Source organism: Drosophila subobscura, chromosome E (genome assembly GCF_008121235.1).
Source record: "Drosophila subobscura isolate 14011-0131.10 chromosome E, UCBerk_Dsub_1.0, whole genome shotgun sequence".
Classification (NCBI taxonomy): Eukaryota; Metazoa; Arthropoda; class Insecta; order Diptera; family Drosophilidae; genus Drosophila; species Drosophila subobscura.
In genome coordinates, this window is record NC_048531.1 from 18,889,005 (window position 1) to 18,904,726 (window position 15,722).

General features: G+C 49.5%; 1 protein-coding gene across 2 annotated transcripts; it reads left to right on the forward strand.

Moving 5' to 3' along the window:
• Nucleotides 1–329: 329 nt before the first annotated feature.
• On the forward strand, nt 330–14,826 carry LOC117891001 (cyclic nucleotide-gated cation channel subunit A). 2 transcript variants are annotated; one of them, XM_034796157.1, is made up of 9 exons: nt 330–779; nt 3,728–3,896; nt 3,960–4,497; nt 10,276–10,527; nt 10,591–10,753; nt 11,467–12,006; nt 12,770–13,435; nt 13,496–13,646; nt 13,705–14,826. In XM_034796157.1, the coding sequence occupies exons 2-9, from the start codon at nt 3,796–3,798 to the stop codon at nt 13,850–13,852; spliced, it is 2,559 nt and encodes an 852-aa protein (XP_034652048.1). In that variant the 5' UTR covers nt 330–779; nt 3,728–3,795; the 3' UTR covers nt 13,853–14,826. The 2 variants fall into 2 exon arrangements, with proteins under 2 accessions (XP_034652048.1, XP_034652049.1); XM_034796158.1 differs by lacking the exons at nt 330–779; nt 3,728–3,896; nt 3,960–4,497 and adding an exon at nt 9,098–9,461 and having other exon boundaries at nt 13,705–14,824.
• Nucleotides 14,827–15,722: the final 896 nt, after the last annotated feature.

Sequence of the window (15,722 nt, forward strand, 5' to 3'; positions counted from 1 at the left end):
ACGGTACGCCGAAAGGGGAAGCGAGACGCTGATGGGTTCTGTCTTCGTTCTCGGCAACGTTCGGCGGCTGCTGCTGCTGCTGCTGCAGGCTGGCTCTCATTGCTCCGCTAACCAGGCACTCGAACGCACACGCCGCGGACGAACTCCATCCATCCCCATCCAACACTGGGATCTCGGGATCTCGCCTGGCGTTCGCTCCGCTTTGCTCCGCGATTTGTGCGCGCGGCTTCCCTTCGACAAAAGGGGCGAAATCATCATTTCATTTGAATTTTTATTCAATAAAAAAGTGCACAAAACGAGAAAATTCATAATAAAAACCAAACACAACAAAAAATATAAGTATAAGAATAATAATAATAAAACGAATAATCCTAAAGCTACAAATGTAAATGGTACAGTACCCCCAGTCCATTCGCTAAGCGTCTGTCTGTGTGTGTGTGAGTGGTTGTGTGTGTGCTAGTGAGTGTTGCTGGAAATATGCAAAGATTGGCGCAAGTTGCGAGGCGTAAAAATATTCAAATTTCATGTGGAAATTACTGCACGCATTTTTAAATAATCAAATGCCAGCGGAACAAGTGTACAAGTAATCGAGGGAGAGGCAGCAGGAGGCAGTCAGGCTCCTCGCAAAGCTCTCGACACATAACGAAACGCGAGCCACGAGGCATCTGCTAATAGGATTACGCATCACCTCCGTTCGCTAACCGACAGTTGTCCGGATTAGCAAACAGCCAGAGAGCAGCCTCAAGTACCCGACTTGATTCGAGGAAACAGATTAAAAGGTATTTTACGTGGACAAGCCACAGAGTCCCATCCGATCCCGTTGCACACTTTCAGCACTTTCAGCACTTCCAGCACTGCCCTGCCGCGTGCATGCGGATATCTCTGGCTAATTGTTAACTCATAGCCAGAGAGGACACATAAACAACTGGGTGCCATATTAATTGGCATTCGGTATCAGTGGGGTCGCAGGAGGAGCAACGCAGGAACGAGCAGCAAACTCCATAAATATCACATTTTATTAAACAAAACCCGAATCCATTTGCGTTATTGCGTTTACGTGCACGAATGTTAATTGGAGCCGCTCACCTTTTGTGGGGCAGCCACGCCAGAGCACCTCCAGCCAGCAGATTATGGCCGGCAAACCACCAAAAACAGATTAGATAAGTCGATTGGTGGCTCGAGTTATTAGCGAACAAAGGAGAGAGCGCGCCCGAGGCAGGAGGCACTGTTGATGACGAGTCAAGTGGCAATGCCAGAGAGGATACACACACACACACACACACACACACACACACACACATATGTGTACAATGTGTCTCAGTATGTGTGTGGCATAAATGAATATTCATAATGAGGCGCCAGTTACACATTTCCCGTCGAAGCATGAAAAGCAAATTACGCACAAAATAATTGACATTAGCATATTTTGTGCATCCTGTGTGTCTCTGTGTGTGTGTCCTGGATATCCTTTGTGCAAAATGGCTTTCAACTTAAAGAGTGCTTCGTGCTCCCCTCTGCGTGTTTTTTGATTGAACTTGAAAGCGGTTCCTCCCCCCCACGCACACACACGCGGCGTACATGGCGCATACGTGATGTGTCTAAGCGGATTAAAGTCCAATAGCAAAGTGGTTGAGTGTGCTGCTGCTGCTGCTGCTGCTGTGGCAGTGTTTTATATTGAATAAACATTCTTCGGCTGTGGCAGAACGCTGCGGGAAGTTCTAATTGATCCTCGCCCCCAGCTGGGGCAGCTCCTAGCAGCTCGCAGCTCCTCTCATCGTACGCCGGAAATGGGCAAAAAGAAAAGCGGGTAAATTTGTTTTCAATATGGACATGTGTTTACTTAGTTACGGGGTGTGCGGGGTGTGCGGGGTGCCCCTCCCCGCAGTTGGACAATCATAATCCCCCACTAACCGAGGCTGGGAAGTGTAAACGATTCCTTGGGGGCATAAACATCACACGCTGACTGGCTCGCTCTCATCTCTCTCTCTCTCTCGTTCTGTGTGCTTCACAGCACCACTTAATCATTACAAATGAGCCACACACACACAGGAACACACTCCATGCCGCACAGTGGGCCACATTTATGGCTGCTCGTTAGCAATTCGAGTTGTGGCAAGCAAAAAACAAGAAAATAAACCAGCAAAAGAGGAAGTTGAAGTTTGTGGCCAGTGCGGTTTGTGTCGCTCCTTTGTGCCCCTTCAAGGGTTAATTGCCAAGATTCTTAGCTGCAAGCAAGGTTTTCCCTTCTTGATTGGTTTCAACATGGGTCAACATGGGGAAGCTGCAAACTTGTTTGCCGCAAAGTGGCTGGCCCAAAGTTACCTCCTGCCGATCCAAGTCGAGTCTTATCTGGCACGAAAAATGCTTGCAGCTGAAGTTGATAAATGGATTTTGTTTGAATTTATAGCCAAAAATCGATGCCACCATTTGAATTGCTCTGGAACAGAGACCAATTTTCGGGGGCGAGACAATGGACCAATTCCCTGGTCAAAGACCCTCCCTGACTCATCGAGGGCTCCTCCCCGCAACAAGAAAAAATTGCACTTAAAATTGAATGCTCTCCCAGGCAGGAGGAGGAACGTGCAAACCGGCGATAATCTATGGCATCAAATCACGCGACAGTAAACGCTGCTGCTGACTGCAGGCAGACAAAGAACAGGACAAAGGATCAGCTGCAATTTTCGGGGGTTTTCGGTGGCATGTCTGCGGTGTGGGTGCCCTTGGTGGCCTTTGTGGCTGCCACTCGAGTGGAAATTACAGCAAGAAGTTCGGTTCGCATTGGCGCTTCATTTTTGCGCTCGTTTTGATTATCAGCCATTTGCATTTGCATTTCCACTTGCCACTCGCCGTGACTCACAGCTGCAGCTGCTTAGCTAGAGATAAAGATACAGATACATAGATGTAGATACATATCCATCTGTGTCTGTGCGCAGACATTGCTTGTGCTCCTCTGGCAGCTTGTATTTATCATTTTCGCATCATTAGCTTTGTCTTGATGCTGCTGGCATGTGAATGGGATTTGGGGCTTCCTATCGGCAGCGAGAGATAGATGGAGATTGAGACAGCGAGACTGGCGGCCACTGAAATTATTGGGAAAACGCCCGAACACATCCCTAAGCTGCCCCGCCTGCTGCCGGCGCCCTTCCGCCACTTAATCAAAGTTTAATTTGCCATCAAAAGTGCTGTAGTTTGTGCTGAGTTTGTGCTGAGTTTGTGCTGATTACCTGCCAGCCAAGTAGGAGTTTGTAAAAGAGTTTTTAAGACCTTGCCGCACGCCCTGCTGCCTGCCCTGCCTGCCACATGCACAAACTGTTGCCTACCTTGAGGGGCACTTAAAAATGTCGAACCACAGAATGTGTTGTGTAAGCCAACCGTTTTTATGTTTAATTGCTTAATTACTGCATCCCCCGCACCCGCCACTAAGCGGCTGCCATTTATGCTTGCGTCTCGCTCCAGCTGTTTTATGACCCTGCGGCGATGGAGGAGCAGCAGGAGCAGCCTCGCCTTTACGACCGCCTCGAGTGCGCCGCTGCGGTTGCGGCGGTTGCGGCGTTTGCCCGCACACAATTGCCGTCAAGCGGCCGTTTAGGCACTTGTGCCAATAACTTTAACTTGCACTTTAATTCCCACTTTAACTTCCCCTTAAACTTTAACTTGAACTCCAAGCTGATGATGTTTCATCCTTCCATTACTTTCCGCTTTGCTGCTTGCACGCATTCCCTTGCAGACTTCGTCCTTGAGAATGTGTTCGTGCCCTGCGTAGTCGCATTCCAGCAGCTGACAGACAGCTCCAGCATGTGGACCTACATGATGGCTGCCGCCCGCGGAGATCGGGTCAACACAATGATGTCCACCAGAAGACGCCCCGAAACGGAGTCCCCCAAATACGGTTACAAGTAAGTGAAGACAGCAGACAGCAGAATGAGTGCTGTACTTACAGGTATGTCTGTGCCCTTCAGCCTCTCCGCCCGTCCCATGTACCGCACCACGCGCTTTGTGGGCGCCGCCAGCTCAGCGCCCGCCCAGCTGCAGCTGCCGCATCACTCCCATCAGCAGCAGCAGCAGCAGCAGCAGCAGTCGATGGTCCCAGCGCCGCTCGAGGAGATTAGCGGCGGCTTGTTCGCTCCATTTGCGCCCACGGCGGCGATTTCTGTTGAGCAGGCAGCCAGCTCGATTCCCTTGGGAGCGGATAACGACGAGCGCCTGGAGGTGCATCAGCTTCATTATCCACGCCGCAGTTGGCAAAGGAGAAGCCATCGCCATGGCAATCAGAGAGCTGCGAATGACGACGACGAGGATGATGACGATGATGATGACGACGATGATGATGAGTTTGGTGAGGCCGATGGCGAGGACAACGATAGCCGGGAGGAGGCCATTGCACCAGCAGACCTGCAGCAGCATCGCCAAAAGCACCAGCAGCAGCAGCAGCAGCAGCAACAGCAGCACTCCAGCAGTGATCCCAGCTACGTGGAAAATGGCAGGAAACTGATACAGGTGAGGCGCATAAAAGAAATTTCACAACATTTTTCCATCAAATAACTCGATTGGGACTCTGCAGATAAGCGATACCGATTATGGTCCCGGCCAGCATTCAATTATGTGGAAATCTAATTAAGTAATTGCGATAATTGATTGACTCCACTGCTGGCTGCAGGCAGCAATTGGCCCAGTTTCGGGTCATGTTTTATGCTCCGCGCTCCGCGCTCCCCGCCCCCTCCGCTCTGTCTCTCTTCGCTTCGGGCAGACGCAAATGAACTGCGAAAACCTTCATAAACTTGACCTTGCCAGTAAATCGCGTTTTAATTACTTCCTCTATTGTCACGTAGCCCAGGCAGCGCTCCAAGCAGTCGCCCAAGCAGTCGCCCAAGCAGTAGCCCAAGCAGTTGCCCCTCGCCCCAAGCAGTCGCCCGTTGAATGCCATTTTCGGCTACCCGCAGCAATTTTTATTAGCACGTGTCAATCGACTTAAAACACAGACAAAAAAGAATAGCAGGGAGAGAGGTTGAAGAGCTTTTTCTACACACAAAGCTAAATGCTCTAACAAAAAGGAGTTTAGAGATAAAAACGTTTAGGAAGGAGGAGTTCACGCAACTTCTAAAGTATGGAAAAAACTTGCTGCAGAATCATAACTTTTAAATTATTTTGCATGGAAAATTAAAGAATCTCCAGCAAGTCTGCTTCTGCGAGACAAACTTTTCCTAGTTTAAGCAAAACTTTCACTGAGCTCACAACACAGGAAAATGTACTCTATTATGTTTACAGTCTTCAAGCGTTGAGGCATTTAGACAAGTTCTACTAATAGATCAAAGTTTCTGCTTTTGAGGGGATTCAGTCTTTGGCCCATTCGCAGTCACCGGTGACCGAAAACTCGCCCATCTTTAATCTGTTTCCTCGTTGTTCCACGCAAACAACGCTTGTGTGTACTGCCCATGTGTTTGGTGCAGTTTGCGCTTCCTCTGCAGCCTTCATTGGTTAGTCCGGCCCATGTCCTGTCGAGGATAATTGCATTACTTGGGTTTCCCCTTGTAAGTGCCAGCAAGGAAACAAGACACTCCGATCTGTGCCGTGCCGAGCTGGGCACTTCCTTTGACCCGCAGGGCTATAAATAAGTGAGTGTGTATTTTGGTCGAATGTCCAGCTGGGGCTGGGGCAGCTCCAGCATGGAGATGGAGATGGGGCTGGGGCTGGGAATGGGTGGAGATTCGACAGTTGGCGCTGAGCAGCTGCTGCTCAGAAGAGCCAAAGAGAGCGGGGGTGGGCAGCCAAGGGCAAAAGACAAGCAATTTGACAGATAAGAGAGTCGAGTCGAGTCCCAGTCCAAGTCCCCTCGAAGTATATGAAGTGGAGGCACCAGAAGCCAAAGCAGAAACACAGAAACTGTTTCAATGTCATTTCATAAATGGCCCGATAGGAAACAGAAAGCAGCAAGAGAAACAGCAAAGCCAATGCCACAGCCACTGCCACTGTCACTGCCAATACCAATACAAAAAGCAACGGAAAAACGCAATGGAATAAATACAAATGAAAAGCCCTCAAAGCCGTCTGCCCTGCCTCCGCCCGCATGGCACCGCTGTCGACGACCAAATATTGGCTTGGCTCTGCCTGTCCCGGCCTGTCCTTGTCTGTGGTTGCTGTTAATGCTTTTGAGGTGTGTTCCCAGTGTTTGGCCAGCAGGAGAGCTGAGAACGAGCAAGGCAAACTAAGGTAAGAAAAAGGCCCCAAACTGCCGCCATTGTGGTTACATAAAGGTGCATTACTCAAAACGGACTGCCAGGACATCGCGGACAGGGACAGGGACAGGGACAGGGACAGGGGGAGTGTGGAAACTTTATAGAATTGGCATTGAAAATATGACAAGTCTCGTGCCAATCTAAAATAGTTACAAGTTCTTCAAGTTGAACAGCCTCGACCTCGGACCACCCTGTCATCGGGGGCAGGGCAGAGGGCAGAGCGCCATTAAACCGATTAATGAACTCTATTTGCCCGGCCATACCTACACACGCACACACGCACACACAGATGGATGTTGGCTCAATTGTTTAACCATCCATTGGCATGATGATGGTACGAGTATTCCGCAGCCGGGTGTGCAATTTGAGAAGGCGGCAAGACACTCAACACGATGATGGCACACACAGGGCGATGGCGATGGCGATGGCAATGGCGATGGCGACAAGCGGCACAAAGAGTGGGATGGATGGACAGATGGACGGACCTCTAGAATAAACAGCAAAAAGTGCGGGGAGTCTTCGCTCCTTCTCTCGCTGTCTCTGTCTGTCGCTGCCCCGGGACATTCCGCTTAGTCAAATTCATTTTTTTTGCGCCATCGACAGTTGGGTAAAAAACGCGTTCGCAGTCGGCAGCTTAGCTCCTCAGCAGGCAGCGCAAAACTCTCTGCAGCAATACATAAAGTACAAGTCGAAACTTGAAAGAGGATAGATCATTTATATTGTTGTAAAATAATGTCAAATTCGCCCGCTAACGCGTTCGGTAAACAATCGAAAACAAGGCTTAAAAATTGAAGCAACAACAGGAACGAGAGGAGAACATTCGACAAGTGGATTTCCATATTGATGAGGGTCTGCGTCTCGTCTGTCTCTCTCGTACATAGCGGCGCAACTGTAAAACAATTGCGAGGAAGGAGAGAACGCGGCAGCAGCAGCAGCGCAAAGCAGCACAAAGCAGAACAAAGCAGTACAAAGCAGAACAGTCAGGAGTTGCGTGGGCGAGAGAGAGAGAGCGAGAGACAGTCAAACGGGACATTCGTTATCGTTTAGCTCTGCTGCCCTCTGCCCCCCCTCGCAACACCACAATGGCCAGACATCAGAGGGCATTTATGGGCATTCAATCTGCGCCGCAATTTGCATAATTTCCCACGTTCCCATCCAAATCACAATCAAATAAATAACAAACTACTCGTAGGCCAATCCAGTGCAGTTCCATTTCGCCCATTGCGAGTGTATCAATAACCAATAAGTGATAACGTGTGAAAGGGTAAAGGCAAAACCTTCGAATCAATCAAGTGATAAGATACTAAAAACGTTGTTCATCATCCATTAGAATGTTTTTCCCCCCCAAAAGTATCAATCAATATTTGAAAGGGGATCCAATGCAGCACATGGCCACGGCTTTAGCTGGCTTTAATGGAACAAAAATCCACGTTATCCCTGGCTAGTGCTGCTTACACCCACGATGAATGCTTCTATGGCGTCAGTTTGCTGTGCTTTGAGTATTTATTTTCTCAATTAGAGTGCAGGTACCGCAAAACAGCTGCCCCTCTGCCCCTCTACCCACACCTACAACTTTCACAAATACACACATACGAGTGCGTTTGATGGTGCAGCAGCTGTTGAGTCTGTCTATTGCCCTGAAACGGTACTCTCTCTCTCTCTCTTTGCCCAATAGCTTGAATTAGGAATTTCAATAACAAATAGTTGAGTTAACCGATCTTCAATCGAATGTTTGGCACTTTTAGTTCTGCTTTAAAGAGTATCCACAGCTTCACAGCCACCTTTTTGCGCTGCTTTATTTCATTCCAACAGCATAAAAAGCTTTCTCATGCACGCGTGCAATAAACATCGCCATGAAAATGCATGATTTGCTTAGCATAAAACGCTTCCCCATGGGGTGGGTACTCACAATTATGGAAATTTATTGTGCAGCTCCAGCGTGGTCTTTGCGCCGTGCATGCCAATCAGGCCTGCCTCTGCCTCTGCCTCTGGTGTGCCTCTACTGATGGTGTTTTTTGATGGTGTTTGGCCGACGCCTGGGTTAGTGTTTCAATTTCGATTTACCTCTCGAATTTCGCGTAACCTTCGCAAATGGCCAACTGTTGCCTTGACTCAGCGATGAGCTCATCGGAAACTCAACTCAAAATGTATTGAGCAGCGGGGAAATCTATCACAGCCAACCCATTGGCTGTTTTGTCAACGCAATTGCAATTAATTTATGCAAAAGTGCGTTTAGTTGTTCTCAGTATTGGGCGACCGGTACCCGGCGCAGCCTTTCAGCTTAATTGAAATGATGGCCCAAACAATTAAAAAACATTTAGACAAAATGTCAAAGCAGCGCCAGGCGTCATCAATCTTGTCAAAATGGGGGGAACCCCGCACTCCACACAGGTCGTCCAGTCGGTTCATAGTGCGTGGCCAATGAAGGACTCAAGTCGCCTGAGACAGCATTGGGCTGAGCTATGTGTACGTTCAGTTGTTTGCGGTTTAATTAATTAAAACGCGGCAAACGCGTTCTGGCAATGCAAATTAAGAAAATTGCAAAACAGCATTCGCGTATTGACAACGCACAAGCGATGAGGAATCGTAGGAGTCGCAGCATTTGATACCCTTCTGCGTGTTACTCCTATGACAAGCAGTGGGATATTTGCGTTTCTCTCTCTGGCCGTGATTGCTCTGCCAACCCTCATCTCGAAGCTTACCTACTGTCTGCGGAAAGGGTGTCTGTGTCTATTCTGTATGCCTGTCGCGTGGTGCGGTTCGTTTTGTTTCGCTTCGCTTCGGCTCGATGTCGATGTCAACGTCGCTGCCCGCGGCGCTGCCTTGCCTTCAATGGCAACTTGAGCGGCAGGCGGGCGGACGGGCGGCACAGTATTAATAAACAGCTTGACGTCGATGTCGACAGGCGCATGCGTGCAGCTTCTGCCCAAAACAAGGAAACTAACGGCTTTGCTACCTGTTTTCACTGTTATCAACGTTGCTTTTTGTTGTTGTTGCTGTGTCTTTAGGCTAAATTTGGAGAACAATCAAAGTGGAAGTGCTGAAAGTGGAAGTACTTGAAGTGGAAGTGAATTGTGATAAAATCCAACGAAGAAGAAGGCGGAGACGGAGACGAAAGCGACGACGCAGACGTAGACGCTGAAGAGGATTTGTATGCGACATTTCAAAGTCAAAGCCATGGTGCAGTCATTGGATATAGCAGCCATAACGGGACAGCAAACAGATGCGGTAAATCGACATGGAAATAAACACAGTGGGAGAAGTTAGGCAAATGAAGTGAGGAAGAAATGTGGAAACATGTGAATGGAATTATAAAATCGAAACAATCGAATGTGCACAAGAAATAATATGGAAAATGGAAATGCATGGAGTGATAATTTTAATAATAATCTTTTTTAACTAATTCCCAATTGCCTGTACACCCCATCTGGTTATCTTTTTTTTTGTCCGTGTTGCTCTCTTGTTGCTCTCCACGATCTGCCACAATTCCTTCATCACTTTTATTCACATTTCATCGCTTTTTTGCCCAGTGTACATACATGTGTAATGTGACCTTCGGGGTTAGAAGAAACAGCGGGAGGCGTGGCATTGCAATGTCATTTGCCATTTGCCATTGCTCCCCGGCAGAACGCGACTTACGGGTCCGTACGAGTATGAGTCATTTTTTTGCCGTTCTTTCATTTTGCGCGTTGGAAGAGCGCTTGGTAGAGAGACGGTTTAATGGATTAACCGCTGCCGGCGTTTGATAAGCGTTTATTAGCCTGTCAAGAACACGCCCTTAATGGCCACAAGGGGCGCGGGTGTACCACGTGTGTGAGTGTGGGGAATGCATTTCAGTAGCTTGCCCCTGAAGATGCTTTCCCTCTCCCTTTTGCTGGCAGACATAACAAAATTTAAGCACAAAACTTGGATGCTGGCCAACTTTTAATGCGGTTAAAAGAGAGCGTTTCGTGTTCCATGCCCAGCTTCAAATCGTTTCAATTAGCAAACAACTCTAGCAGAAACTTTCGCCTAACTTTCCCTCCCCCCTCCCGTCGAACAGGAGCCCAGCAAACGGAGCAAACCATCGGCCTTGCGGCGCACACTGCAGGCATTGAGGCAGCGTCTGACCAAACGGAATCGACCAAAGCCACCGGACTGGTTCCTGGAGAAGTTCTCGAATGCCACCAACACGGACAAGCTGGCCAAGGGCTGTCCCATGATGGACGACGCGGCGCTCTCCAGCGAGATACGCGGCAGCAGTGCCCTGTGCAACCGCCTCTCCGTGGACCCCACACTGCAGTCCCATTACAGGGTAAGTGTGCCACTCAAATAGCAACTCGAACTGGAGCTCAACTGCACCTCTGCACTTCTCCAGTGGCTGGCTGTGGTCTCGCTGGCCGTGCTCTACAACATCATCTTCGTGATGGGACGCGCCGTCTTCTGGGAGATCAATAAGAGCGCCCCTGCGGTCTGGTATACGCTGGATTATCTATGCGATTTCATCTATCTGCTGGATATGCTGGTACACATGCACGAGGGTAAGTTAACTGACATCCACCCCGCTCCCCACTCCCCGCTCCCCTCCCCCTGTGCGTGTTTGAGATTTACCTATGCAAATGAGGCCCAGGAACCAGGCGAATCACTCGCTTTAAGCCCCGCCTCAGACAATGGCAATGGGAATGCTGTCGGCAAAGCCATTTGCCACGCATACGAAACCCATTTCAGTGCCACGTAGCACACACATGTGTGTGTGTGGCAGGGAGGGAGGCGGTGGAGGTGGAGGTGGAGGCGTGGTTGAGTTGCCAAATGCAGGGATAAGCCAGCCTTGACATTTCCCACAATGGCAACAAATGCTCTGATACCCTGCATCGGTGACTGCCTCACCATAAATTAGGCAAGAGGCAAGTGAAATTCAGCCAGCTTTGACAGTGCCAGAAGACGGCCAGAACTAACTCCAAATAGTAGCTGCCGAATTTACAATTTATTTGTAACTAAAACCCCAGTGGAAAGCATCCAAAGCTCCTGTTTTCGATGCATAAATCTCCCTTGACACTTGGCTTATCTTAGGGTATGCCCAAGTCGTGCCAAGACTTGCACAGGGAACTGTAAAATATTCCACTGCGTTAAAGCTAGCAAAAGGCACGAAACCTGAAACAAAAGAAGCAACGTGCCACCTTGGGAGGGGATTGGGGGGGGATTCGCATCTCAAAACCCAAACCTTAACCTTAAACTTTTTGTTCTTGTCTCGCAGGATTTCTGGACCAGGGTCTGCTCGTGCGGGATGCGTTCCGGCTGCGCAGGAACTACTTTCACACGAAGGGCTGGTACCTGGACGTGCTGTCGATGCTGCCCACGGATCTGGCGTACATCTGGTGGCCGCCGGAGACCTGCAGCAGCCTGTACCTGCCCTGTCCGGTGATTGTGCGACTGAATCGCCTGCTGCGCATGAATCGGCTCTTCGAGTGGTTTGACCGCACGGAGACGGCCACCGGGTACCCCAATGCCTTTCGCATCTGCAAGGTGGTGCTGGCCATTCTGGTGCTGATACACTGGAACGCCTGCATGTACTTTGCCATCAGCTACGAGATTGGCTTCAGCTCCGACTCGTGGGTCTACAACCTGAACGGCACGCGGAACAACACGCTGCAGCGGCAGTACATCTACAGCTTCTACTGGTCCACCCTGACCCTCACGACCATCGGAGAGACGCCCACCCCAGAGAACGATGTGGAGTATCTGTTCGTGGTGGCAGACTTTCTCGCTGGTGTCCTCATCTTTGCCACCATTGTGGGTAAGTGCCAGTCTGGGTTGCCCTTTTTAGCTGCGGTCTATGTTTGCCTTTCGCTCGTTCTTTCGCTCATTGTTTACGCAAAACATTTCGTCTGATCGTTTAATTGGTTCTTGCAGCGTGACATCTGCGGGGGGTGCATCAATGGGGTATTAATTTACAGCCACGCACGTCAGGGTCTCGACCCACACGTACACAGGGTCCCCATCGATCCATTCCGACATCCCTCCATCCCTCCATCCAGCATCCTCTTCACATTATTCATTACGCTTTCAGTTCTTCCTTTTTGTTCAAGTTTGTTTTGTTTTGGTTGTTGGGTTGATTTGTTGCTGTCGCACACTCCCCGCTCCTCCTCCTCCCTTTCCGTTTTCTTTTTGGCAAACGTGCCTTTTTATCATTTTTGTCGTTGCCCTTATCGCTGCCATTACCGCTCAGAGATGGGCAGCATTCCCGAGCAGCAGCAGCAGCAGCAGCAGCAGACTTGTCCTCGACCTCATCCTGTGACTGTGCAAACAAATTTACTTACTCAATGATGAATGTCGAGCTGGCATCTGCCCTCACGCCACCACACAACATGTCACACCACAGCAGACTCCCACAACAACTGTCTGTCACTGAGCACCGGAAGTGCCGCCATTAGTCCGCCATTGTGTGCCACGTTACTCGCCATGTCCTGGGTGCTGGGCGCTGAAGTCCACAAGTGACATGGCAGCTTGCTGCAGGGTAAACCCCCCTCTAATACTCTTTCTCCTCTCTCCTCTTTCAGGTAACATTGGTTCCATGATTTCCAACATGAATGTGGCTCGCGTCGAGTTCCAGAACCGCATGGATGGCGTCAAGCAGTACATGGCCTTTCGGCGTGTGGGCCACGAGCTGGAGGCGCGTGTCATCCGCTGGTTCGCCTACACCTGGTCCCAGAGCGGGGCGCTGGACGAGGAGCGAGTGCTGGCCGCGCTGCCGGACAAGCTGAAGGCGGAGATTGCCATCCAGGTGCACATGGACACGCTGAAGCAGGTGCGCATCTTCCACGACACGGAGCCGGGCCTGCTGGAGGCGCTCGTGCTCAAGCTCAAGCTGCAGGTCTTCAGCCCCGGCGACTACATCTGCCGCAAGGGCGATGTGGGCAAGGAGATGTACATCGTGAAGCGGGGCAAGCTCTCAGTCGTGGGGGACAATGGCGTCACCGTGCTGGCCACCCTGGGCGCTGGCTCCGTCTTTGGGGAGGTGTCCGTGCTGGAGATTGCCGGCAATCGGACGGGCAATCGACGCACTGCCAATGTGCGCTCCCTGGGCTACTCGGATCTCTTCTGCCTGGCCAAGCGGGATCTCTGGGAGACGCTGGCCGACTACCCGGAGGCACGCTCCACCCTCACCCAACGCGGCTGTCAGCTGCTGCGCAAGGATGGCCTCCTGGACGAGCAGATATTCTCAGGTAAGGTTTATCTTTTCCTCTTTTGGGAGCTTCTCTCAATGCTCTTCATCTCCATTGCAGACTCCCAGCGCGTGCATGACAGCATAGAGGGTGGCATCGAGAAGTTGGAGCTGTCCGTGGAGAACCTCAACATGCGACTGGCTCGACTCCTCGCCGAGTACACGGCCAGCCAGGCCAAGATCAAGCAGCGTCTGGCCAAGCTGGAGATGAAGTGAGTAGTCTCTGGCATTCCCTTCGTATTCCCCTGCTCATTTTGTGTCTCTTTGCAGTGGCCCTGGCACATGGCGCTTGGAGAGCGAGCCGCAGACACGAGCCCGCAGCGGACGCCTCTACTCGCTGCAGCCCAAGCGGCGCCCACGTTCGCGTCCCGACGCGACTGCCAAAAGTGGAGAGGCTGCCAAGCAGAACACGCTCTAAGCTCTAAGCGGGAACCAGCCCAGACCAAACCCCTCCGGCCCCAAGTGATACATGCATTAAAGTTGCAGGAGAGCGGGTCCGAGTCCGAGTCCCTTTTGGCCAGGGGCCAAAATTGTAGTTTAAAAGTCGAAAGTTTACGGGGAAGGTAAATCAATTTTTAATTTTTTACAATTAGTTTGTAGGGCAAAGGCACATGGAACGGAAGTGTAGATAACTTTATAAATTTCTAAAATTATTCAAAACTGAATGTGCCTCAAAGTTTGTGTGTGTGTGCGTGTGCGTTTGTGTTAGAATTAAGGGATGAAAAAGAGAAAAGGAGAGAGAAGCATACATAAAGCTAACCCCTTAACCACCCCTATGTACATATGTTAAGTATACATAAAACTAGTCCAATTTTATATGCAGCAACCTTAGGCTAGGATCATTTTGTGAAACAAAACTTGATGGATAGATGCGATAGACCAGATACCAAATAACGAACAAAACACAAACAAACAACTGACCAACCAGTGACATTGCTGAACTACCTAGAGGAGGAGCAGGAGGAGGAGTAGAAACGAGAGACGCAGGGGGATCATGAGTCAGAACTGCATTTTCCTGCAATTTCGCTTTAAGGGCAAAACCCCCCAAAACACACACAGAGAAGAGAAACAACCCCCAAACGACTTCAAGGAAAAATGTTAACAAAAAAGCTTACAAAGCTACCAAAAGAAAGCACAAAAGGAAGGAAAAACAAAAAAAAAACGAAAGATGAGAAGGAGAAGGAGAAGGGGAAGGAGAAAGAGTGGAAGAGTGGAAGGGCAAATAAATATAAGTGAAAATGAAATGTATTTTTATATTAGTCGTAGACACATTGAATGTAACTGTATGTACCAGAATGTATGTACATACATATGTATAAAGTATGTATGTTTGATGTATGTATGATGTACATATGTACCCCTTCGTATATTGTATATTTGTATTCCGTAAGCTACAGCAGAATAAACGAAAATCGAGTCAAGTTATTCGCAAGAAGAGTGAGCGTATCCGGGCACCACAAATATTCCTTCTTGCTCTCCATCCGCTGAGCAGAACGAGAAGGGACGTGTGAGACGCTTCTTACGCGTCACAACTTTTATACCCGGCAATCAGTACTACATCTGCAACTTAGCGGTGTCATGTAAAACTTTACATTTTTCCTTCATCTGTCATCTACATCTACAACGCTTATATACATATATACTTTATGGGGTCGGAAACGTTTTCTTCTGTGAGTTACATGCAACATTAAACCCTATTTACTCTTCGAGTACCGGGTATAATAAATGCAAATCACCTCGAGCCTCGTTGAGCCGCCGGTTCCACTCGGATCCTTTGTGCTGGCTCTAATGACATCTTCGAGTGCGTAGAAAAAGAAACAACAAAGTAAATAAATGCAGACGCATTGAGGAAAATGACAGCGCGACACGCGTTGCCTTTTTAGGTGCCACATCCACATTGTGGCGAGGCGAGGCGTATGAGCAATGTCACAGCCAAAGGAGAAGCCAGAAGAGAGCAGCAGAGCCGAAGGAGTGCCTGAAAAGGAAGCTGGAAGCCATGCGGAACCCCGAAATGCTCGCATCATGCTGTAAGTGCAGTAAAAAATCAATTTTGCCAAAATGTGGAAAAATTCGCGTACACTCAAAAGAACCCCCGTCCCCCAACAAAAAAGTGTGGCAGGGACACAAACTCAACTGCCTGACGCCTTTAAAATCACTTTGAGGGCAGGGCAGGGCACGGGCATGAAGCTGATTTTGTCAAACGACGGGGCTGCCTGCCGGTGCAAAATTACTGACAATAAAATGTTGACGCAGTCGAAAGAGCATTATGAATAAACAGGGTGACTCAG

Bases quoted from the DNA above. Each gene is read 5' to 3' on its own strand.
- LOC117891001 (XM_034796157.1), top strand. From the start codon at position 3,796: ATGTGGACCTACATGATGGCTGCCGCCCGCGGAGATCGGGTCAACACA. The intron at 4,498-10,275 runs GTGAGGCGCATA...CCCGTCGAACAG, and splicing joins ATGGCAGGAAACTGATACAG to GAGCCCAGCAAACGGAGCAA. The intron at 10,754-11,466 runs GTAAGTTAACTG...CTTGTCTCGCAG, and splicing joins GCTGGTACACATGCACGAGG to GATTTCTGGACCAGGGTCTG.